This window comes from Podospora pseudoanserina, chromosome 5, assembly GCF_035222485.1.
Source record: "Podospora pseudoanserina strain CBS 124.78 chromosome 5, whole genome shotgun sequence".
NCBI classification, from domain to species: Eukaryota; Fungi; Ascomycota; class Sordariomycetes; order Sordariales; family Podosporaceae; genus Podospora; species Podospora pseudoanserina.
The window spans coordinates 4,161,995-4,180,641 of record NC_085924.1 but is presented as its reverse complement, the minus strand read 5'-3'; the positions used below and the strand labels follow the sequence as shown (position 1 = coordinate 4,180,641).

Here is an 18,647-nt window from a genome sequence, read left to right as displayed (position 1 = left end):
AGTCTCTCGGGAAGAGAGGATCATGGAATTGGTCGAGACGAATGAGACCAAGTGCTGTCACTTGATCGAGATGGGTGCGTCGACAAAGTATGGGAAAACAAAGTTGGATTTCGGCATGGAACTGATTCCCGACAAAAAGTCTGTGTGGCTTCCATGATTGCCGCCTCTTGGTTCCTGAGTATAATGGGACGCGTGGTGAAGCTGTAAGCCTTTGTGCGATGTTGGTATTGTGGTGTGGTGCTCTTCAGGGGTTGTGGTCGAGGACAATACTAAGGGGTACAAAGCATGGTGGGGGGCCACGCACAAGGGTCCAGAGCGGGGTACAGGCACAGGGGACATCATCTCACTTGAGAAGAACAGTGAAGAGGTAGGTATCATTTCTAACTTCAGAAAAAGTATTATCATCAGGCGCTAGATCCAGCAGCCTTCTCCTGCTGCGCCTTCTCGTAGATCCAGTCATTCAGGCCAAGCTTGTTTCGCGCAATCTCGATGGCGTAAAATTGCATTCTTGGTACTGTTTAAGGTGTTAGTGATCAATTCTCGAGAGGTCCGTTCCTTCAGCCAAAACATACCGAAGATGGTATCCTCCTCGGTGTACTCGGCCTTGGGGTTGGAGCGCAGCATGGTGCCAAAGTTGTAGTCATCGACCCTCTTGTCGTAGGCCATCAGGAACTTGCGCCACCTCTCCTTGCCGGTTTTGCTCTTCATCTCGTCTTCATCAATGGTGGCAGCGGGGTCGAACTCGGGGAAGTCGGTCTTGAGGTGCTCGTAGATCTCGTCGTCAATCTTGGTCAGGCGCAGGGTAGAGCCCTTGACCTTCTCGAGGATGGACCAGTAGGTGGCCATGTGCTGGACAGCCTTGACGGCGAACTGCTTCTCGATCTACGGCATCATAGTGTCAATGGAAGCGCTGGGCAGGTAACCTAGGAAGAGGGAAGTCGCACATCCTCGAGGTTGTCCGCATTTTCAGCGTCAAAGTTCTTGGGAACGGGGCCTCCGACGACAGACATGGTGATGGTTGGTCTTTGCGGTTCAGGTAAATGTTGGTTTATGTGTGCAGCTATCAAGAGAGTAGCACAATTATGGGAGGCGCCGTCAGCAAATGTTTTATCGCAAAAAGTAGGAGGCAAAAATACCAAGGGCGGGCGCCACGAGACAGCACCAGAAGCTTCAAGCAGCCGCCAGAGCTTATGGCGGGGTGACTGACGTTTTTTCGCGGGGTTGCCAGGGTTAGGCTGTTATCGATAACAACCCCGGCATGATCTTATCTTATCTAGACCACTTCACACTTCCTGCCGTCTTGGCATGGACCCGCTTTTGACATCCGCCAAGCCAATTCCAATAAGTGACTGCCAAGACTGTCTTTGCTGCTCGCTGTGTGCCACAACATCTCCATCTCGTTCACGCCAGCAACTGTCGCAGAATTCTTGCAGCGACCTCCCTATTTCTTCGTATACCTGAGCTGGGCTTGTCTCATCCATTCTAACTCCCCAGATATATGATGGCTGCCCCGCCGCCTTGAAAGGCTCGCCTTGTTGGTGTGGCGCCGTTAGCCGTGTCCTAAGAACCACATCGCCGTTGGGGCTTCGTTGCCCACGGTGGGGGAACTTTAAGGGGCCATGAGCTATGATGCGTGCTCATTGGGTTCGGCTCTTGTGGCACAAGTCAGGAGGAGCTTAGTCGCGAAAACCCAAGGCGGGATCGGAATGGCTTGCGCCGAGCATCCACTGCCATCAAACACGGCAGCATCACCAACTTTCTCTACCTCGAATACACAGCCATCTATATACAAATGGAGAGACAACGACCGCCGGAGCCCGCAACAGCCGTAGCCGGACAACCAAGGAGCACTGCGCGCCTGTTGGAGGATGATGACTATGAGGCCCCTGACGATGGAGCTGTCCTCGAGAACGAGGATGGTGGTCTCCCGGCCACCACGGGCAACATCAGAAAATCCTCACCTCTAGCCCTGGGTGGCTCTCGCTCACGGATACCTCTGAAACAAACTGAGTTGTCAGTACTTCACTTGTTCTGTCACTTTTGGCCTTGTGCTACCCAGTTGCCTCCACAAGCCCATCCCCGCCCTTGTTTGTCCCACCCGCGTACTTGATGGACGCAAGCCTTCCCGATGTATACCATATCGCAAAGCCTGAAAGTCCAAATTTAACATGCCGATATTTAGGCTATCTGCGCCAACATTCACTGGCACCAGGCAGACAATCCAAACCGCACAAACTCCACCGTCCACCCAGCCCCCTACGCCCAAAAGAGAAAATACAGCTCTACCTGGCGGTTCGAAGTCACACAGTCCTCAAGCAGCGCCGCACAGGTCCTTGTCTGCCTCATCGTTACGTAAACCGTCTTCGATGCCGTCAATGGTGGGAGTGAAGATACGTCCAAAGCCGTCAGGTGGCCCCAAGCAATCCAAAAGCAACAGCCGACTCACAAGTTCTTCATCATATTCCCTGCCAGGGCCACGGAGCTCAACTACGCCAATAGGACCAAGACCTTCCACGACACAACATGGACGAGGTGCAACACCATCAAGCAAAACACCTGTCCCGCCTAGGGCAACAAGTAATACTGAGACGAGGAGACAATCGCTTTCTGGCATACCAGTCGCTCTGGGTTCCCCTATTGCTTTGCTTTCATCTGGAGTACTAAAGACCGAACCTCGACCACGCCCCGCTAGCCTTTTGGCTGTACCATCATCAGGGCCACGCACGTGGCAAACTGACTCAAAGGCGCCTTCTCCTGCACCCACGCCGACACTCACAAAGACCAAAAGACTCCTCGCCCAACTCGAGACAAGGGAGGTTGGCTCTGCCTCCACGGTTGGCAACCCAACCAACGGAACTCTACCTCCCACCAGATCCCCTACTCCCCGTCAACCCGTCAGAGCTTCTGCGACTCAATCCGCCATTCCAGCCAGATCATCTCCGGTACAGGATGCCGTAAAAACACAAGATAAGCAAGGGACATCGTCATCAAGGCCTTCCACAATCCAAGCAACCTCGAGGCAATTGGGGACTGCGTCAACTGAAACGCTTGTTAATCAAGAAGGAAGCGGTAGGTTGGCGAAGCAAACAACTGTGACTGCTCCTGGGGGAGCGCCTGGAGGGATATCCGAGAGACTACCAACTCCGACCACACCCAGTAGGCGTTCATCCACTCATGAGGTAACACTGAGGCCAGAAAGGGTATCTGGGCACTCTGTTTCGACGAGAACCCTGGCCAACTCGGCAGCCAGTCAAACGACTGCCACGTCTTCTGGAAGGCTTTCTACAGCCCAAGAAAGTCAAGACACAAGAATAGCCAAGGATCCAGACCGTGGGTGCTCGTCTCACTATCCACTCTTGAGCGCAAAATCTCGAAGTTTGACAAGGACCCAAGGCAAACAGCTTCAGATGCAAATTCCATCAAGAAATCACGCGGCACATGCGTGTCTGCCCGCAACCCCGGTATCTGCAACTTCAACTGCTTCGTCAAAGCTTGTTTCAGCCTCTACTTCTGCTTCACGCAGGTGTTCGTCATGCGCCTCGGTAACTCAAGGGGGTTCGAGAGATTCTGTGAAGCTTTCTCCGACTCCACCATCCTTGGCAGCCTCCAACAGGCCCCCCACAACCCTAGCTGCAGTTCCAACTGTGCCAACACTCCCGCCGACCCCAGCATCGCCAAAGTGTCCACTGAAACCCCCAGGCAGTCCTGCTTTATTTACCGAGGCACTGTTTCAGAGCATATCCTCACCGCACTGTGTGGACGTGAATCTTAAACACCCAGCTGAGATTCAAGGACTTTCGACAACACGCATTATCTCCCCACCAATACCCACACCGGCTGTTGAAAAAGAGTCCCAATCGCGGCAAGGAGAGTCAAGCGCCGGCAAAACGTCGCCGTCGTGCTCAGAGGGGCGTCAAAGTCCATCAGATTTGCGAGCGCCTCCGGACACGCCGACCGTTCGAGTCCCTGCCAATGATGTGGGAACTGAAGCAGCAGATAAACCGGCTGTCCCATTCCATCCACTTGCAAGTGGTGGACTCTTCATTTGTGGCAATGAGCCACGTATACAGAAGCAAGAATCTCCGAAACTGCCCAGATTCGTTGGGTATGCGCCTCCGGTAAGAATTCTCCGCTCCCCGGAACGGGCTCCTGTTCCCCTCGAGTACCCTCCTTGGGATCGGACTGTCGAGGTAACGTGGGAGAGAACGCTCAACAACCCGGCGGATAAGTTCATCTTTGACAAAGAGCTGTCCTTTCAGCAAGGAGTTCTTCGTCTGAGAAGGGAAAGAGCTTCCCGTGACCCCGATGGCACACACACATTAAACCATACAGGACTCCAAAATGGAAGGTATCCTCAGCTCAAAGGCCTAGCAAGATCAAACCGTTGTCTTTACTTCCTATTGCCCGATCGAGCCCGCTTCAAGATTACCAACATGATTCTCAACGATCACAATACGGGAAACCTCAATCCAAAGCCTGTTCGCATGAACCCTCCGCATTGCTATGAGCCAATATGGCCCCTGAATCCTCTGGATGGTCGCAAGCTGTGGACTACAGAATGTTTGGACTCCTTTGCGTCTGCAATATCTCCGCTTTACCCTTACATGTCAGTCTGCTACGACATGCGTGTCGACTTTCTCGCCGCCTTCTTCCTTGCTCGGAGATTTCACGTTGTGTACAGCCCGTTTGTGGCGGAGAAGAATTGCCCGACAGCGACACTTCTGATGGACTCCTTCGTTCCTCTGATGAGATACATCACGCTGGAGGTTGACTACACAAAGTTGGGAGGGAATGTTCATCCAACTGCTGTCGGTGTGGATCAATGGAGAGGACTTCAGAGAGTTCGCCAGTTGGTGTTGAGATTTGCCGACTTGCAGTGTACCAGGGCCGACGGAGTCAACATTGGGAATTTGTGTTTGATGGTGCGCAGGTATTACGGCTTTCGGGAAGGAATGAAGTGGAAGAAAGGGTCGGCAGAACGAAGAGTCAGGCATGATGAGCCAGAGACAGAGGAAGAATCATCGGGTTGGTCAGACACCAGTCACGCCAGCGATGAGACCGCAGAGAACGACGATGAGGGTAAGCCTTTATGCTCCCAATGCAATTTTACACACTTGCTAACACGTTCAAGAATTTGTACCATATCATCCAGATGCCTATCTTTGCATCCTCGACCCACTGAAGACGATAGGCCACCACATCGACAGTCTTACCATAGTGGGCACCACTCGGAGCTATGCGAACGAGCTGATATACGCCGTTTGGGGACAAGACGAGATTCCCAGAGGCCCTGGCTGGAAGACACGAATTGAAAAACACCGCAAGTATCGCACCGCAGCCACCTTCCCTTTTACGCCTGGTCAGAGGTCAGCCCTGACGCGGTCCGGGAGGCTTCAGATCACTCGTCACACGCGTGATCCGCGCTGCTGGGTTGGCTCTTACGGGTGCAGACTGCGACCAGAGGTCAAACTCGCCGAATCGAAGCTGGTCCCGGGAAAGACCAAGTACGGCTTTCAATGGAACGAGGAAGTACGACCTGGCCCCCCGGGTGGCGTTTTGACAATAGTTAAGCTGCCCGCAGATGAACATCTGACGAAGGTCGTGATGAAACCGGCCAAGTCACCCCAACGCTTTACTTCTACCATTCTATCCAAAGTCTTCAACCGGACACCAAAAGGCATTCGGCCCCCGCTATCTGCACCTTCGTCGCCCGGCCTTAACACCACCCCAAAGTCGACTGTAGCGCCAGCCTCAGGACCGGTATCGCCGTCTATTACTAAGCCGAGTCCCCTTTCACAAATAACCTATCTCGGGGAGGAGTCGAATGATGAAGGTCGGCATAAGTTACGACAGTCGTCACCAAATTCCGATGCTCAGCACATGGAGGATGATGGGGATGACCACTGGAAACAGCATTTTTGGAAGCCGTCCAAGATTCCTTTGGGAACTCTGATCAAGAGGCATGCCAAGTCAATCACGAAGAAAATATCGAGCAACAAGCTTGGTGAGATTAATTCAGACCATGATAGTCATAGTGGTGGTGGGTCTGAAGATCAAAAGGGGACTTTTGGGAAGTTGATGAAGAGGGCAAGTAGCAATGTGCTGAGGAAGGGCTTTTTTGGGAAAAGGGGGATTCAGACGCATCGGTATTAGTTGGAGTTTTATTGGGCTGTTGTGTATATTGCATGATTTTCTTTGGGTGTTTAGGACTGAAGATACAACCTGTGACATGCAATCAACCGAGCAGATGTCATTTTGGAGAACAAAACATAGTCAATATCATCGTCGCTGTACTGTGATTCACATTACGTGTCAGGTCAAGAGACAGAATGTCATTTGACAGACCAGACCCACTGACGCGCAGTTGACTGTTACAATGGTTGGATAGATAAAGGTACTTATTGTAGCTCATTGCCGCTTTATCATAAAAACGCTGCCTACATAGACTGACACCAATCACCTATTTTAGGCCTACGAAAATATCCATCAAACCAACACAAACCGCTCAACATTCCCGAATCATCATGTCGCAACTTCAACAGCCAACAACCACGGCCACTAACCCCGAGCCTTCCAACCCCAAAGAACCCTCAAAGCTGAAAAAGCGAGTCACTTCCATCGCAATCAGGAATCCCCCCTCGCAGCCCCCCCCTCGGGCCGCGATCGAGGCGGCAGTCAGGGACATCTACTCACGACGAGAAAACCGCAAAGTGGTACTGGACAAAAGCAAGAGGACTAGGCTTGGGATTAGGCCGATTTTGCAGCCGTTGGAGAGGAAGAGGGATGGGGATGGCAAGAAGAATGTTAGTGATACTGGGGAGGGGGAGAGGATTTTGTTTGTTCCTTTTGATGTTCCTTTGCGGGCTGATCAGTGAGGTGCCCGGATTATGTGGGGGGGGGGTTGGAGGGAAGGGATGTTTGATACCTGTAGGATGGATCAAATCAACACTTCTGACATGTTGTACGATGGTCGTGTGGTGGAGAGTTGTTAGGCTTGTGAGTGTACAGTGACTTTCTTCTTGGGTATGATGTGTAATGTTTCGTCTTTTGATCTCCATAAAAGCGACCCTTCTATTCTTCCCAACCTCAACTTTACGCACTCACTTACTCCCTCGGGCCAACAGATCAACAAAGCACTTTCCTCATAACATTTCCCATCAACACGATGGCCGACAAAAAAACCACAACCTCCCCTGTCAACAATCCTGAGCCCCATACCGCCCATCTCGCGCCCGAGACCGCGCCCGAGACCACCCCCAAGCCCACCTCACATCATGACGCCGGGACTAACACGCCACCCGACGACACAGCAGGGATTGGGGATCAAACAGCCGAAGCCTTTGCCATTCTATTAAGTGGATTTGTCCGTGCCAGACAACATCGTGCTGGACAGGAGGAGTTTACCCAGAATGTGGCACATATGGACAAGGTTATTGCTGAGAGTCAGGCTCGGGTGGAGGAGCACCGGAGGTGGTTGGGGGGTTTAAGAGGGGTGGAAGGGGAGGAAGGGGGAGGGGGAGGGGGGGAGGGGGGAAGGGAGGAGGGAAAGGAGGGTAAAAAAAAGGGAAGAAGGAGGGGGGAGTAGTGGCATTATGTTACGACGATTGCGAACTTTGCGTCTAGGAAGTAATTTCATTTACGTTGGTGAATGCATCCTGTGTCCGAGTGTGCCTGACCCATTTCATCCAGGTATATGCATCATGTCGCGGGTTTGATCAACTCCGAATGTTTTCCCTGAAAACTGCACGATGAACTCAGATATCCAGCCGGCTGAGAATCACGGTACTTGAGGGGCAGGCTGTCACCGTGCGAGACCGCCACAAGCTGCTTTGGGTTTGGATACCTGCTGGTGACTTTTCGGCTTCGACAGAGGCACCCAAGGGTGTGCAAATTGAAGTCATGATTGCAACCATTCGGAAGCAGGATTTGGAGGATATGCGCCCTGGCTGAAGTGAACTGGCTGGCAATCAGTTTCCTTGCATCTGTTTTCGATTCGAAAGGGGTTGGGTGTAACGGAGAAGCTCTCGTAGGTAGACAGTCAATCTATCAGGAATATCATATGCTGCAAAACATCAGTTGGAATTGTATGTAAATACTCTGATGCGGTTGTTTTTCATTGGGCCTCACAGCCGGTTTCTTGCAGGCTGAAGTCGTGCACTTACAATAGGGACTCCCTTGAAACAACGTGCTGACCCGGCGTGTGCTGGGTATTCAGAAGCTGGCCATGCAGTAGTATGTTTGAAGAGCACACTTGGATTGCATTGCACACAGAGATTGCCGCTCTATTCTTAACCGCCCCTTTCGCTATTGGATACCGTATTCACTACTTCAACCTCAGCCCCCTCCCTTTCAGACTTCTTCACGATGGGTATTGGCAATGCTGGCCCCTCTCCGTCTCTTCGGCGGTATGCCGGAACCCAACATTCCGTCGTCGGGATTACTCTTCGACGGGCAAGATCCTTCCGTGGGTTGGATGGGACCGTCGGCGTTTCCATTCTCGGGCAATGTTGTCTGGATCCCTAAGAGTGCGATGGAGTGTGAAGATGCCGTCAGAGCTGCTGTTTATGATTGGAACGGTCAACTACAGCGCTGCACCGGGTACAAACTATACGACAAGCACTAGATATGACTCTGGCCATTGCGACAACAGCTTCTACCGCACGAAGACGTTCAAAAAGTGCGGTTGGAAATGCCACGAATGCCAGTCCGAAGTTTCTACTGGTCTCGATACCTGTGCTTATACCCACAGGGCTTGCTACATGTGCTCGATCAAAGAACTGAAGCGGATGGTTTAGTTGCATCTTCCCGTGCTGGTCTAGTAATACCGACGGGACCTACAAGAGCTATTATGCAGGCAGCCTTGATTGGTAACCAGGTGGGGCGGAGGCGTTGAAGGTGATAACTAGCAAACAGGCCTATCTTTAGGTTCCCTAATAAATATTATTGTCACATATTTCCTCAACCCACAACAGTATTGCTTTCTTACCTAAAACATATAACCTACGACGTACTATCACGATATAAAACTTCTATATTAAATCAATTGTCTAGGATTTGATTTTCAATTTAGAGAACGATATTACGCTTAACATAGGCTATAGAGACGCCGCCTTCCGTATCTACTACAATACACGCACTCTCGCCTCCTCACCATATGCCTTGGAACAGCGTCGTGAGTCGTACTGAATTCTATGTAAGGATGATCCGGATGGAGGATCCCGTCAAGCGGTGAACGACTCCAAAAACCGTTTGAAGCACTTATGACCCAGATAACCCCAAATCCACCAGTTAAGTTAACAGGGTATCTGCACTGTTATCTCTAACCCGCCGTGGTTCATTTTCGAGGCAAGAGTAGCTGAGAGCGGGTGCGTTCAGCCATGTTCCAAGGCGGCCCTCTCGCGACAGGAGTTCGGACGTCTGGGTGAATATGTGAACTACGCTTCCCCAGCCAAGAGGTTTGCCAGCACTCCAGGCCAGCAGATGCCATGGTCACGGAGCGGCCATGGCAGAAAGGTCTTGGCGAATTATGGGGTATTAGATGGTTCCCACTGTTATCGTTCCACAGGTCTTATCCCTCGAGGGTTCCTAGAGCAATCAATGAGATACAACGCTTTGATCATACCTACTTGATTCATTCAGATCCACTAGAGCGATTTCAACAGTCTGCGCTTGCCATAGTGGAAGGGATCTTGGCAGTGTAACCTTATATAAAGTGAAGGTGTGTGCGGAATACCCGCGGGATTGCATAGGGGTGGCCGTCAATTTGCACCCATTGCGCATAGCCTTGTCCACGCTGTGACCCTCTCTGAATATCACCTGCCAAGTCAAATGCCGCACCCCGCTTAAAGGTGGTGCATGTGCTATAACATCGCGCGTGGCTAGTGGTCGAAGCTGCATCAGGGCTGACGTAGCGTTCCAGACTGTCGGGACAAGGCTTAGCTACTCACCCACTCCTCCTGCTTGGCGTTGACGATGGGATAAACGAGCCACAGTCATTACATTTGATGTTCGCCGGTCGTCGGTGTATTTTCCAGCATTGGCACCACCCACACCGCCTCCTTCGGCTTGCACAGCTCAATCGGATCCCCAGGCCGGTAGTACCGCTTCTCAGTACCGCATTCAATGCAATATCGCCGAATACCCCACGTCTCCTTGATTCGCAGCGGGTCCACAGACACCACGCCAGCGCTATCTTTCTTGCTAGCCCGGTGACTGTTGTTCGCCGCTGCCGTAACGCTGCTTTGTGTAAGGCTCGGGTTGTAATATGGATTCATCCCAGAAGACTGTGGTTGAGGGTGTTTGAAGTATAAATAGGTCGATCGGAGATACTGTTGTCTGTAGTGTTGATCACTTTGGGTTCCCTTCAGATGGCGGTGTCTCGGTAGCCCACCCAGCGGTACGTATGAGCTCTCTTGGTGGTCATCGGTTTAGGAGGGAGGTGGTTGGTAGTAAAAACGGGGGACTACCTGTGGGCAGGTGTTGTCGAGGAAGTTGCTCCTGCTTGTGGTTCGAATCGAAGAGGTGGTAATCGAGACGGCCCAGGAATGTGATATGTGGAGTGGTGGTATTCTAAACGCAAAAGTACCGGCGATGGGCGGTAATGTCGTTGGTGTGGATAAGGCGAAGGCTGCGGTAGACGGTTCGCCGTAGGTCTTTGGACGTATATGGGGGTGCGGAACTGGATGCGGGTGAGGATGGATAGCAGAATGTGAAAACGAAGGAGGTTGCGACTGTGAGTGTGTAGGCGAGAGTGGCATTGGAGTTTGGCGCGGTGTGTGTGCCCTGCTATCTGTTGCCGCAGTATAAGGCGCCGGAACTCGAGAAGTAGACGGACTTGGTAGTCTTTCCGCCTACTCGCTAATACCAGCGGTTTTAGTTGTTTTTATAAGAGTCACGCTTAATTTTTAGTTTTTAGTACTGCTTTTCCAGCTTATCCTTTTTTCTTTCTAACTCTCGATTTCTCGCCCCTAGCTTTTGCAGCTTTTATTGTTATTCCCTTTCCCTCTCCTTCTTTCGCTGCCGGAATTTTCCTGAAGACGCTACGTTACGCTGTCTCTTCTCATTGAGCTGTTCGGACGCTTGGTGAACATTTACTGGAACTACTATTTCCTTACTATACCTCGGCGTGATTGTTAAGAACGTTTGCCCTTCTAAGATTTGTATTGTTCGGGTAGAGGATCCTTCTGGAGGAAGTGAACCTAAAGCTCCTGGGCCCAATCGCCCATCACCGGCGGCATTGGATAGAGGCAACCCCCTACCGGCCATGGTCGGGCCTCCATATGGTGAGTTTGGAAAGACTGGCTGTCCGCTATGCTCGTGCTTTAACGTAACTGGATGCGATAGTCTTTGCGGCTGGGCTAATGAATGGCTGCGGTTTAAACTTGGTTGTGAAAGTAATTGAGAAAGCCCGGAGGTTGGCCGTGTGGGGGCGTGAGAGCCGGGATATGGTGACGGAGCTCCCGACGGAGGACCGACGAGTATGGTAGGCGCTGGTAAATTCGCATCTTGTGGCTTTACTGTTCGTAGAGTAGCCCGACTGAGACTGAGAGCTCGGGGAATTTGGGGTTAGTATCCGCCTCGCGCTGATTGCAAGCCTGTCGGATTAAGAATTTTGTGGACGCCCGATGATCTGTTCCCTGGTTGCCAGCCTCTTTCTCTTCCTTCGACTACCGTTGCTGCACTAGGATTATAGAGCGGCTGTGTTACGGAAGCATCTTGATGGTGTGTGATGTGGAGAGGTGGCGGTGTCTGCCGCTGGTGATTGTGAAGAAGACGCGTAACAGGGAGCAGACCTCGTACGATACCAGAAGGGAGAAAGGAGTTGATTAGGTAGGTGTGTGGTAGTTGGCCAGCAACAGGCTTGAAAAACCCCTCAGTCGCCAAAAAAAACGGTGCAGGTTGTGAGTTACCGTACTAACGTTCCGCGGTCGATCAATGTCATTACCAGTAAGTAAATCGACTACTACACCATGGTCAAACATATTAAGGATCGCCAGCGCGGCTTCTTTCGAACGAGACTAGCGATTGGCTAGTTCAAATACTAGATGTATAGCGGGACGGGAAACAAACCAATTGGGAATTTGCATCCCGTGATGTAAGGGAATGTGGAAGGATATGTGCTACTTCTAAACTCTCAAACTGATTTTCGTCTAAAAGCAAGTTCCCATCGTTATCCTTCGCATCATCGCCGCTTTTTCTCATACGATTTATTGCTTCGCTTTGGTCAAATCAACGACTTATGACACAACGATGCCGGTCGCGGATGAGGCACTGACCGCGAAGCTCTGACACTCGCTCTGGCGTGCCGACGAAGTCTTGGAATTCTCTTCCTTGCGCTCGCCGAATGACGGAATGGTATACTGGGGAAGGCTGCGGAGTCTTTTTTGTAGAGGCTTTTACTAGGAGACATTAGCAGAAGTTGAGACGGCGAGGGGAGGCCGGGTCTTATGAGGGAGGAAAAAGTTGTCGAAGAAATGTTCTGCAGATCGAACCACGGCGGTTTCCAGCTCCGTATTACTGAAATCAATGTCGTCTTCGCCGTTTATTGGGAGCACCACGGACTGAAAAAAAGCTCGGAGAAAAATATCTTGTGATTTCTCTGAGCATGAATAGTCATAAGTGAGGCGGACGAGTAAGAGACGGTTGTAATAACTTCTGGTCCGGTCGCTTCTCGATTCTATAGCTTCGAAGTAACTGATAATGCGGTAAAATTTGCGCCTCGCGTGATCACGCAGATCCGGCTCTAACGACGCCTCGGATAAGGGATAGATAATTCCCTCGAAGGAAGATTGCTGGCGATGATAAGGAAAAGTGGCCGGGCTGGCCATTCTATCATCATTCGTTAACGTAGTGCAAAAAGTTTTCGAGTCACTACGATGGAAGGAGGAGGAATATGGCCAGTTTTTCACGGCGCTGTCCGGCCAAAAGTAGCTGCAGTTGAGACACACGGCACAAAAATGGCATTGATGAATGTGGTTGTCAAAGAGGACAACCAATACGGAGGCGTGACGACAAAGCGTGATTTCGCGTCTAAACTCCACCTCGCGTTTGCTTCTTTGTCGTATATGGGGTCCAAAAACGGTGTCAATCGTTGTGTTGTGTGAGGGTGAGTTGCCCGGGTGGCTGGAAAAGGCCGAATCCAGTGGCTCAGGTCCCATTGCCAAGATATCAATTCCTTAACAGTGGGCCTCATTGACTATTCTGACACCTTGCAACAGCGGAAAGATGCAAGTAGAGACTTGTAGACAAGGTGGGCTGCACCAGTGGGAAGCTACCTCCCCCGACTTCAATCATGAATTTTGCCGCCGCATTGACGGCCTCTCGCCCGCCGGCGTAACAGAAGGTGTTTGCTGTGTAAGTACCGAGTCGTCAAGGAGACTAGGCATAGGCTGAGCTTGAAGAGCAACAGAGGACGCCGTTTTTCGCAATGTTTGCCGATCAAGTGTCCTTTTCGAGTTTTGGCTCGAGCCTGGAGCCAGATTGGCAGCCAAGGTCGGGACTTACGTAGCGTGTAGTTCGGGCGCTGCAGGCGCTTAGGGATACCTATTTCCCTCAAGAGATAGAGTATGCTTAGGGCACATGGCCACCTCCTTCACGTTGATTAGGCATGAGTCCCTACAGAGACATCTCCATCAACAACCTCTTGATGAACGGGGACACGAACAACCCCTCTAGGCCTCCGTCTCTGATCGGCCTGGATCTCGCCATCAAAGGGGACCCAGAAGGTGCGTCGGGAGCCAAAGGGAAGACCGGTGCGAGAGTGTTCATGGCCATTGGGGCGCTTCTCGGCGAGCAGCAATCGTTCATGCACGACCTCGAGGCATTATTCTAGGCTGTTCTGGATATGCATCCACTGCGACGGCCCTGGTGAGGACAAGGTTGTTGCCCAGTTCGACAAGTGGAATTATGCTGACACGGAAGAATTGGCAAAACTGAAACTCGGAACTGTGGCAAAGGAGGCCATCTTTATAAAGACAATCGCCGATAACTTCACGCCATATTACGCACCGCTTATCCCACTACTAAACAGGTTCCGAAAAGTTATTTTTCCCAAAGACAAACCGTGGGAGCGGGAAGACGAAAAGCTCTACGCCCGAATGAAAGACTCCGGCAAGGTAGGAAGGACTTGATCTCACAGTCTTGATCTTCCCAAGCTCCTCCCTGCGTCACGGGTGTCGAACAATGCCGGTGATGCACCAAGTGTGCTGCATACAGGGCTGACAACAAGGGTGACAATGCTCAGCCTGCAGTCCCGGAAACCGAAAAAGGCCCAGCCAACAAATTCGCATCAAAAATCGGAAATTGGGTCGTGATGCCAGTCCTTGTGTTGGGGGGGCGCGTGTGTATTTACATCCATTCTCGCTCAGTATCTATCACTCCACTATCCGTCCCTTGACGCTGCTCTCCTACCTTAACTATATACGGCCTTGCCTGTGCCTCCCGTAGTTCTGTTCCTATATAGTTACCGATGCCGCGTAATTAGGCGGATCTAGTCCTCGTCTATGACCTCATGATACAAGAGGTCTCCCTACTTATTTAACCCAGAGGAAAAGAGCCCCCCCGGTTTTAGGTAGTACTTGTACGGTATTTTATGCTATATTAAATATAGTAATTGTACTTACTATTATCGATATTAGCTTAGGAAATATAATTTAGGAACGGATATGTAACGGGCGAATGGTGTTTGGGTTTACTATATTGTCGGGTAGGTGTAGTAATTATGTATCAACTTTTGCGGCTTATATATTTTAGATATTGTTGAGAAAGGAGTTATGAATGCCTGTAGAATATAGGATCGAATAGCTATCGGCGCTGTACACTGAGAGCGAAGGTGACTTTGATTGCAGGGACGGGGCCTTACAATATATAGAAGGTAATAACTGTGATATGGGCTTGCGAGGCACAGAATAGATGTGGTGAACTAGTATATTGATTGAACTTATAGACTAGGAAATAACACAGTGAACAGGGTCTGAGGCGGGGTCTTATTGGCCTTCGGTCTGTCAATCGCTCTCCAAAACTCCCTCCGATCCCGAGCCCGAACGCCCGCTAAGTGCAGCTGGTTAAGGTGAGCCGAGAGTGAGCCGAGGGTGAAGCGAGCCTGGTTTTGGGCTAACCGTTCTTGGACGAGACAAAAAAGTTTCAAAGACCGACTACCCGAATAGTAGGATACCTATTCAATCTCACCCATGATTGATATTTACAAATCTCAAGTTCCAGGTGTTAATCAGGCAGGATGTGGAAGCATATACTCATCCTCAATGTCACAGTTCGCCCTGGCCATCAAGCCATTGTTAAGTGGGTGGAAAATGGATAACTTCAATGAAATATAAGGAGTGACTCGGTATCAGCATATGGGTAATTTCCGCCAGTCTGAGCTTCTGCCTTCATTTGGCCCAATAATTTTAGCTTCTACTGTCTCTTTTGAGTTCAGAATGTTGGAAAACCTCACAGTAGGTGAGCCGCCATAAACCACGTGAGATGAATGTGTCTTCCTAGAATTATTTCACAGAAGCGCGACCCCACGGCACAAGTTTGGGCACACCATATACTGGCTTGTGACGCATGCATGTACGGGCCTTGTTTCTGTATCCCGAACCACCAACGAACCATGCAGTCCCAACTGTGAAAGTGGTAACACAACCTTGTGGCGTCTATCAGACCTATTGGCAGAATGCTTGGGTGGTCAGCATGAATCAGCACCAAAGCGCTGATTGATCACGGAAGATGCCAGGAGGATTGCAGGATGCCAACTACCGAAAACCGTACATCAATGTAGGTGTTGTTGCACAACATTATTGCATACTTCGGAGGGCTTCAAACCTGCAATGATACGCTTGGACACATCAGTTCCGCGGAACATTTCTTGACAATTCGAATAAGTGATGGTGTGCCCACTGTGAGATAAGAACAGGCAGGCCCCCTGCCTGACTGTCGGTGGGAAGTCAAGCACCAGCGGACTCCTCGACTCAAGCCAGCAGCAAACATCATGCGAACTTCCCCTGCCATCTGGCTAGCAGCATGCCTGCTCCAAGCCAACCTTGTCTTCTCCGACCTAGTCGGCTTCGGCCTTCACCCTTTCAAAATCTACTGCGCCTCCGCATGCCAGTGGGCACTCCAAGCTTATCCCCTAGAATGCTCTGAAAAGATCCCAAAGGGCTTCCTCGGTTGGGCAACCACGAGCTCAGAGTGCAAAGCCAATGACACAGCCTGGCTCACCACGCTGGCCTGGTGTCTGCATGTCAAGTGTAGAGCCCATCGCATGTCGGAATTGCAAGCGTTCTGGGAGACTGATGCTACACGCGATATGACGAATTTTGGCAACACGGGTACGCCGGTACCGCCTAAGTGGTCATACGAGGAATCCTTGCAGCAAATCACTGAGCCACCGAGGAAAATGCCAGTGGATACCACGACGGTGCTCAACTTTACCGCCTTGGTTCCGGAGATCGAGTATCAAGCCCAGTTGAATACCGCTTTGGGTGTGACGAAAGAGCAGGAGACAGGCGCGGAATATGGGTGTGTCTTCTTTCCCTACCTACTAAACACCAGGTCTACTTGCTGACCCGCCAAAGAGTCATCATCCTCGTCACTGGCTTCGGCATACCCATCATCCTGACCTGGCTCTACCACCTCCCCTTTACCTCTGGCCTCTTGTCCAAGATCACTCCATACTTGACCCAACCCAGCAGCATCGGCACTTATTCCGTTCGCTCCTTGCCATTCCTCCTCGGCAATGCCCCAACCATTGGCCAAGCAGCATACATCGCCGTCTTCTTCATCATCAACATAGTCCTCATGTCAGTCAACTACCAGTCCATGCAACCACACCTCTACTACCCCGGCGAGAGTATGGAGATCAAAGCGTACATCTTTTACCGCACAGGAATAGCAGCTTATGCTCTCCTCCCCCTTCTCATCCTGTTCGCGTCAAGGAACAACGTTTTGTTGCTTTGGTTGACGAACTGGTCTCACGCTACGTATCTGCTTCTTCATCGCTGGGTGGCAAGACTGTTTGTCCTCCATGCTTTGGTGCACAGTTTCCTGGCACTACCAATCTTCCTGCCACAGCAAGCAGTGGTTGACTCTGACTATTGGGCTTGGGGCGTTGCGGCTACTGTTCTTTGTGTTGCCATTCTCTTTGCGAGTGTTCTGCCTCTGAGGAGATGGTCGTATGAGATATTCTTAGTGACGCACATTGTCTTGTCGGTTATTCTCGTTGTTGGGCTTTGGTATCACGTTGTTCTTTGGATTGGGCTGGACTCCTACGGCTATGAGACCTGGATTTATGCCGCCTGTGCAGTTTGGTTCTTTGACAGAGCAGCGAGAGTAGGGAAGGTGTTGAAAAACGGGGTTCGCAGAAGCAAGGTGACTGACTTGGGGAATGGGTACATCCGGGTTGACATACCCCGAGCGTCGTTTGCCAATGATGGGCCTGGGCTGCATGTTTACGCTTATTTTCCCACTTTGAGTCTCTGGCGGCCGTGGGAGAACCACCCGTTTTCAATCGTTCCAACAAGCCTGATGTCCCGGGTTGAAAGGCAACGGCCAGAGCAATCAAGCGGCAGCAGCAGTCCGACAGCGAAAGAGTCAGGTGTTCACATCAACGTTCACGATGTTGAGAAACACCACGGCTTTAAGGATACCGCGTCTGCGTCTCTGGAAACGGGGATCACCCTGCTCATCAAGAAGTCCATGGGGATTACCAAGCACCTGAAGGCCACCGATGGGCTTTTGACTCTCATGGATGGCCCGTATCATAATACTTCTACCAGGGAGATTCGCCATTGCGATAGGCTGCTTCTCATTGGAGGTGGGATTGGCATCACCAGTCTGCTTCCGTGGATTGCCAGCCATCCGAACATCAAATTATTTTGGAGTGTCAAAGAATCGGCGAGGTGTCTGGTCGAGGAAGTTCAAGGTGTGTTGAGCGAGATCGAGAAAGATGTCCGAATCGGAAGGAGACTGGACATTTCTCGGCTGTTAGAGCAAGAAGCCGAAGTTGGATACTGCAACATCGGCGTTGTGGTCTCTGGACCGGGTGGGCTCTGTGATGATGTCAGGGCAGCTGTGGCAGCGGTTGGAAAGAAAGGGTCCACGAGTTTTGAGCTTGACGTGGACGCGTATTCGTGGTAGTTGTACTGACGCATCTCAGAATTTACGTAGCTATCTAGCTATTTATTGCGATACCTGTGACTTTGAGCAGCCCTACTTTTGATACCTCGGCCATCACAAATCTCAGACCTCCCAGCACCTGTCCCGATGTCCTGATATTCTAGGACTTCGAACATCTCTGTCATGCTCCACAATCCGAAATGGCCCACGGTATACATACGGGCTCGCCTCGTGACAATAGAGCCCATGTAGCCTTTCCCTTCCTGGAACAGTATTTTCTTTGTTTTTGGGGAGTAGTCTTCGATTCCCAACATAAGTTCTATAGAATGTGGGCCTCTCGTGTGGTGTCCTTGTTGAAGACACCTTTGGGGCACTTGAAGCAGGGAAATGCTTGATTGTTCTGGGTGTTCGATGGCTTTTAGAATGCTTAGTCGGTGTTGAAGGAGGCGTTTGCTCAGCTGATACAGTTGTCTCCCTGATTTTCAGAGTCAAAATATATCCTTGAAAGAGGTTATGGATGGACATACCTCATT

At 51.0% G+C, this 18,647-nt stretch overlaps 3 protein-coding genes across 3 annotated transcripts; 2 read left to right on the top strand and 1 right to left on the bottom strand.

The window, feature by feature from the left end:
* Positions 1–404: 404 nt before the first annotated feature.
* Positions 405–1,209, bottom strand: QC764_511650 (uncharacterized protein; the record flags this gene model as incomplete). The annotated part of the gene is made up of 3 exons (XM_062948384.1): positions 945–1,209; positions 573–882; positions 405–514 (listed from the first exon to the last, which is right to left on the bottom strand). Exons 1-3 carry the CDS (start codon positions 1,008–1,010, stop codon positions 405–407), a joined length of 486 nt encoding a protein of 161 aa, XP_062799699.1. The 5' UTR covers positions 1,011–1,209.
* A 122-nt stretch (positions 1,210–1,331) lies between these two features.
* QC764_511660 (uncharacterized protein) lies at positions 1,332–6,354 on the top strand. Its single transcript, XM_062948385.1, has 3 exons — positions 1,332–2,013; positions 2,183–5,079; positions 5,132–6,354. The coding sequence occupies exons 1-3, from the start codon at positions 1,793–1,795 to the stop codon at positions 6,151–6,153; spliced, it is 4,140 nt and encodes a 1,379-aa protein (XP_062799698.1). The 5' UTR covers positions 1,332–1,792; the 3' UTR covers positions 6,154–6,354.
* Positions 6,355–15,874: 9,520 nt separating this feature from the next.
* Positions 15,875–18,194, top strand: QC764_510230 (uncharacterized protein). The gene is made up of 2 exons (XM_062948273.1): positions 15,875–16,518; positions 16,575–18,194. Exons 1-2 carry the CDS (start codon positions 15,989–15,991, stop codon positions 18,133–18,135), a joined length of 2,091 nt encoding a protein of 696 aa, XP_062799697.1. The 5' UTR covers positions 15,875–15,988; the 3' UTR covers positions 18,136–18,194.
* Positions 18,195–18,647: the final 453 nt, after the last annotated feature.

What these genes read in the sequence shown, in the direction of transcription:
- QC764_511660 (XM_062948385.1), top strand. Translation starts at nt 1,793, where the DNA reads ATGGAGAGACAACGACCGCCGGAGCCCGCAACAGCCGTAGCCGGACAA. An exon ending in CCTCTGAAACAAACTGAGTT is followed by an intron (nt 2,014 to 2,182) that starts GTCAGTACTTCA and finishes GCCGATATTTAG; the next exon opens with GCTATCTGCGCCAACATTCA. An exon ending in CGCAGAGAACGACGATGAGG is followed by an intron (nt 5,080 to 5,131) that starts GTAAGCCTTTAT and finishes AACACGTTCAAG; the next exon opens with AATTTGTACCATATCATCCA.
- QC764_510230 (XM_062948273.1), top strand. Translation starts at nt 15,989, where the DNA reads ATGCGAACTTCCCCTGCCATCTGGCTAGCAGCATGCCTGCTCCAAGCC. An exon ending in GAGACAGGCGCGGAATATGG is followed by an intron (nt 16,519 to 16,574) that starts GTGTGTCTTCTT and finishes GACCCGCCAAAG; the next exon opens with AGTCATCATCCTCGTCACTG.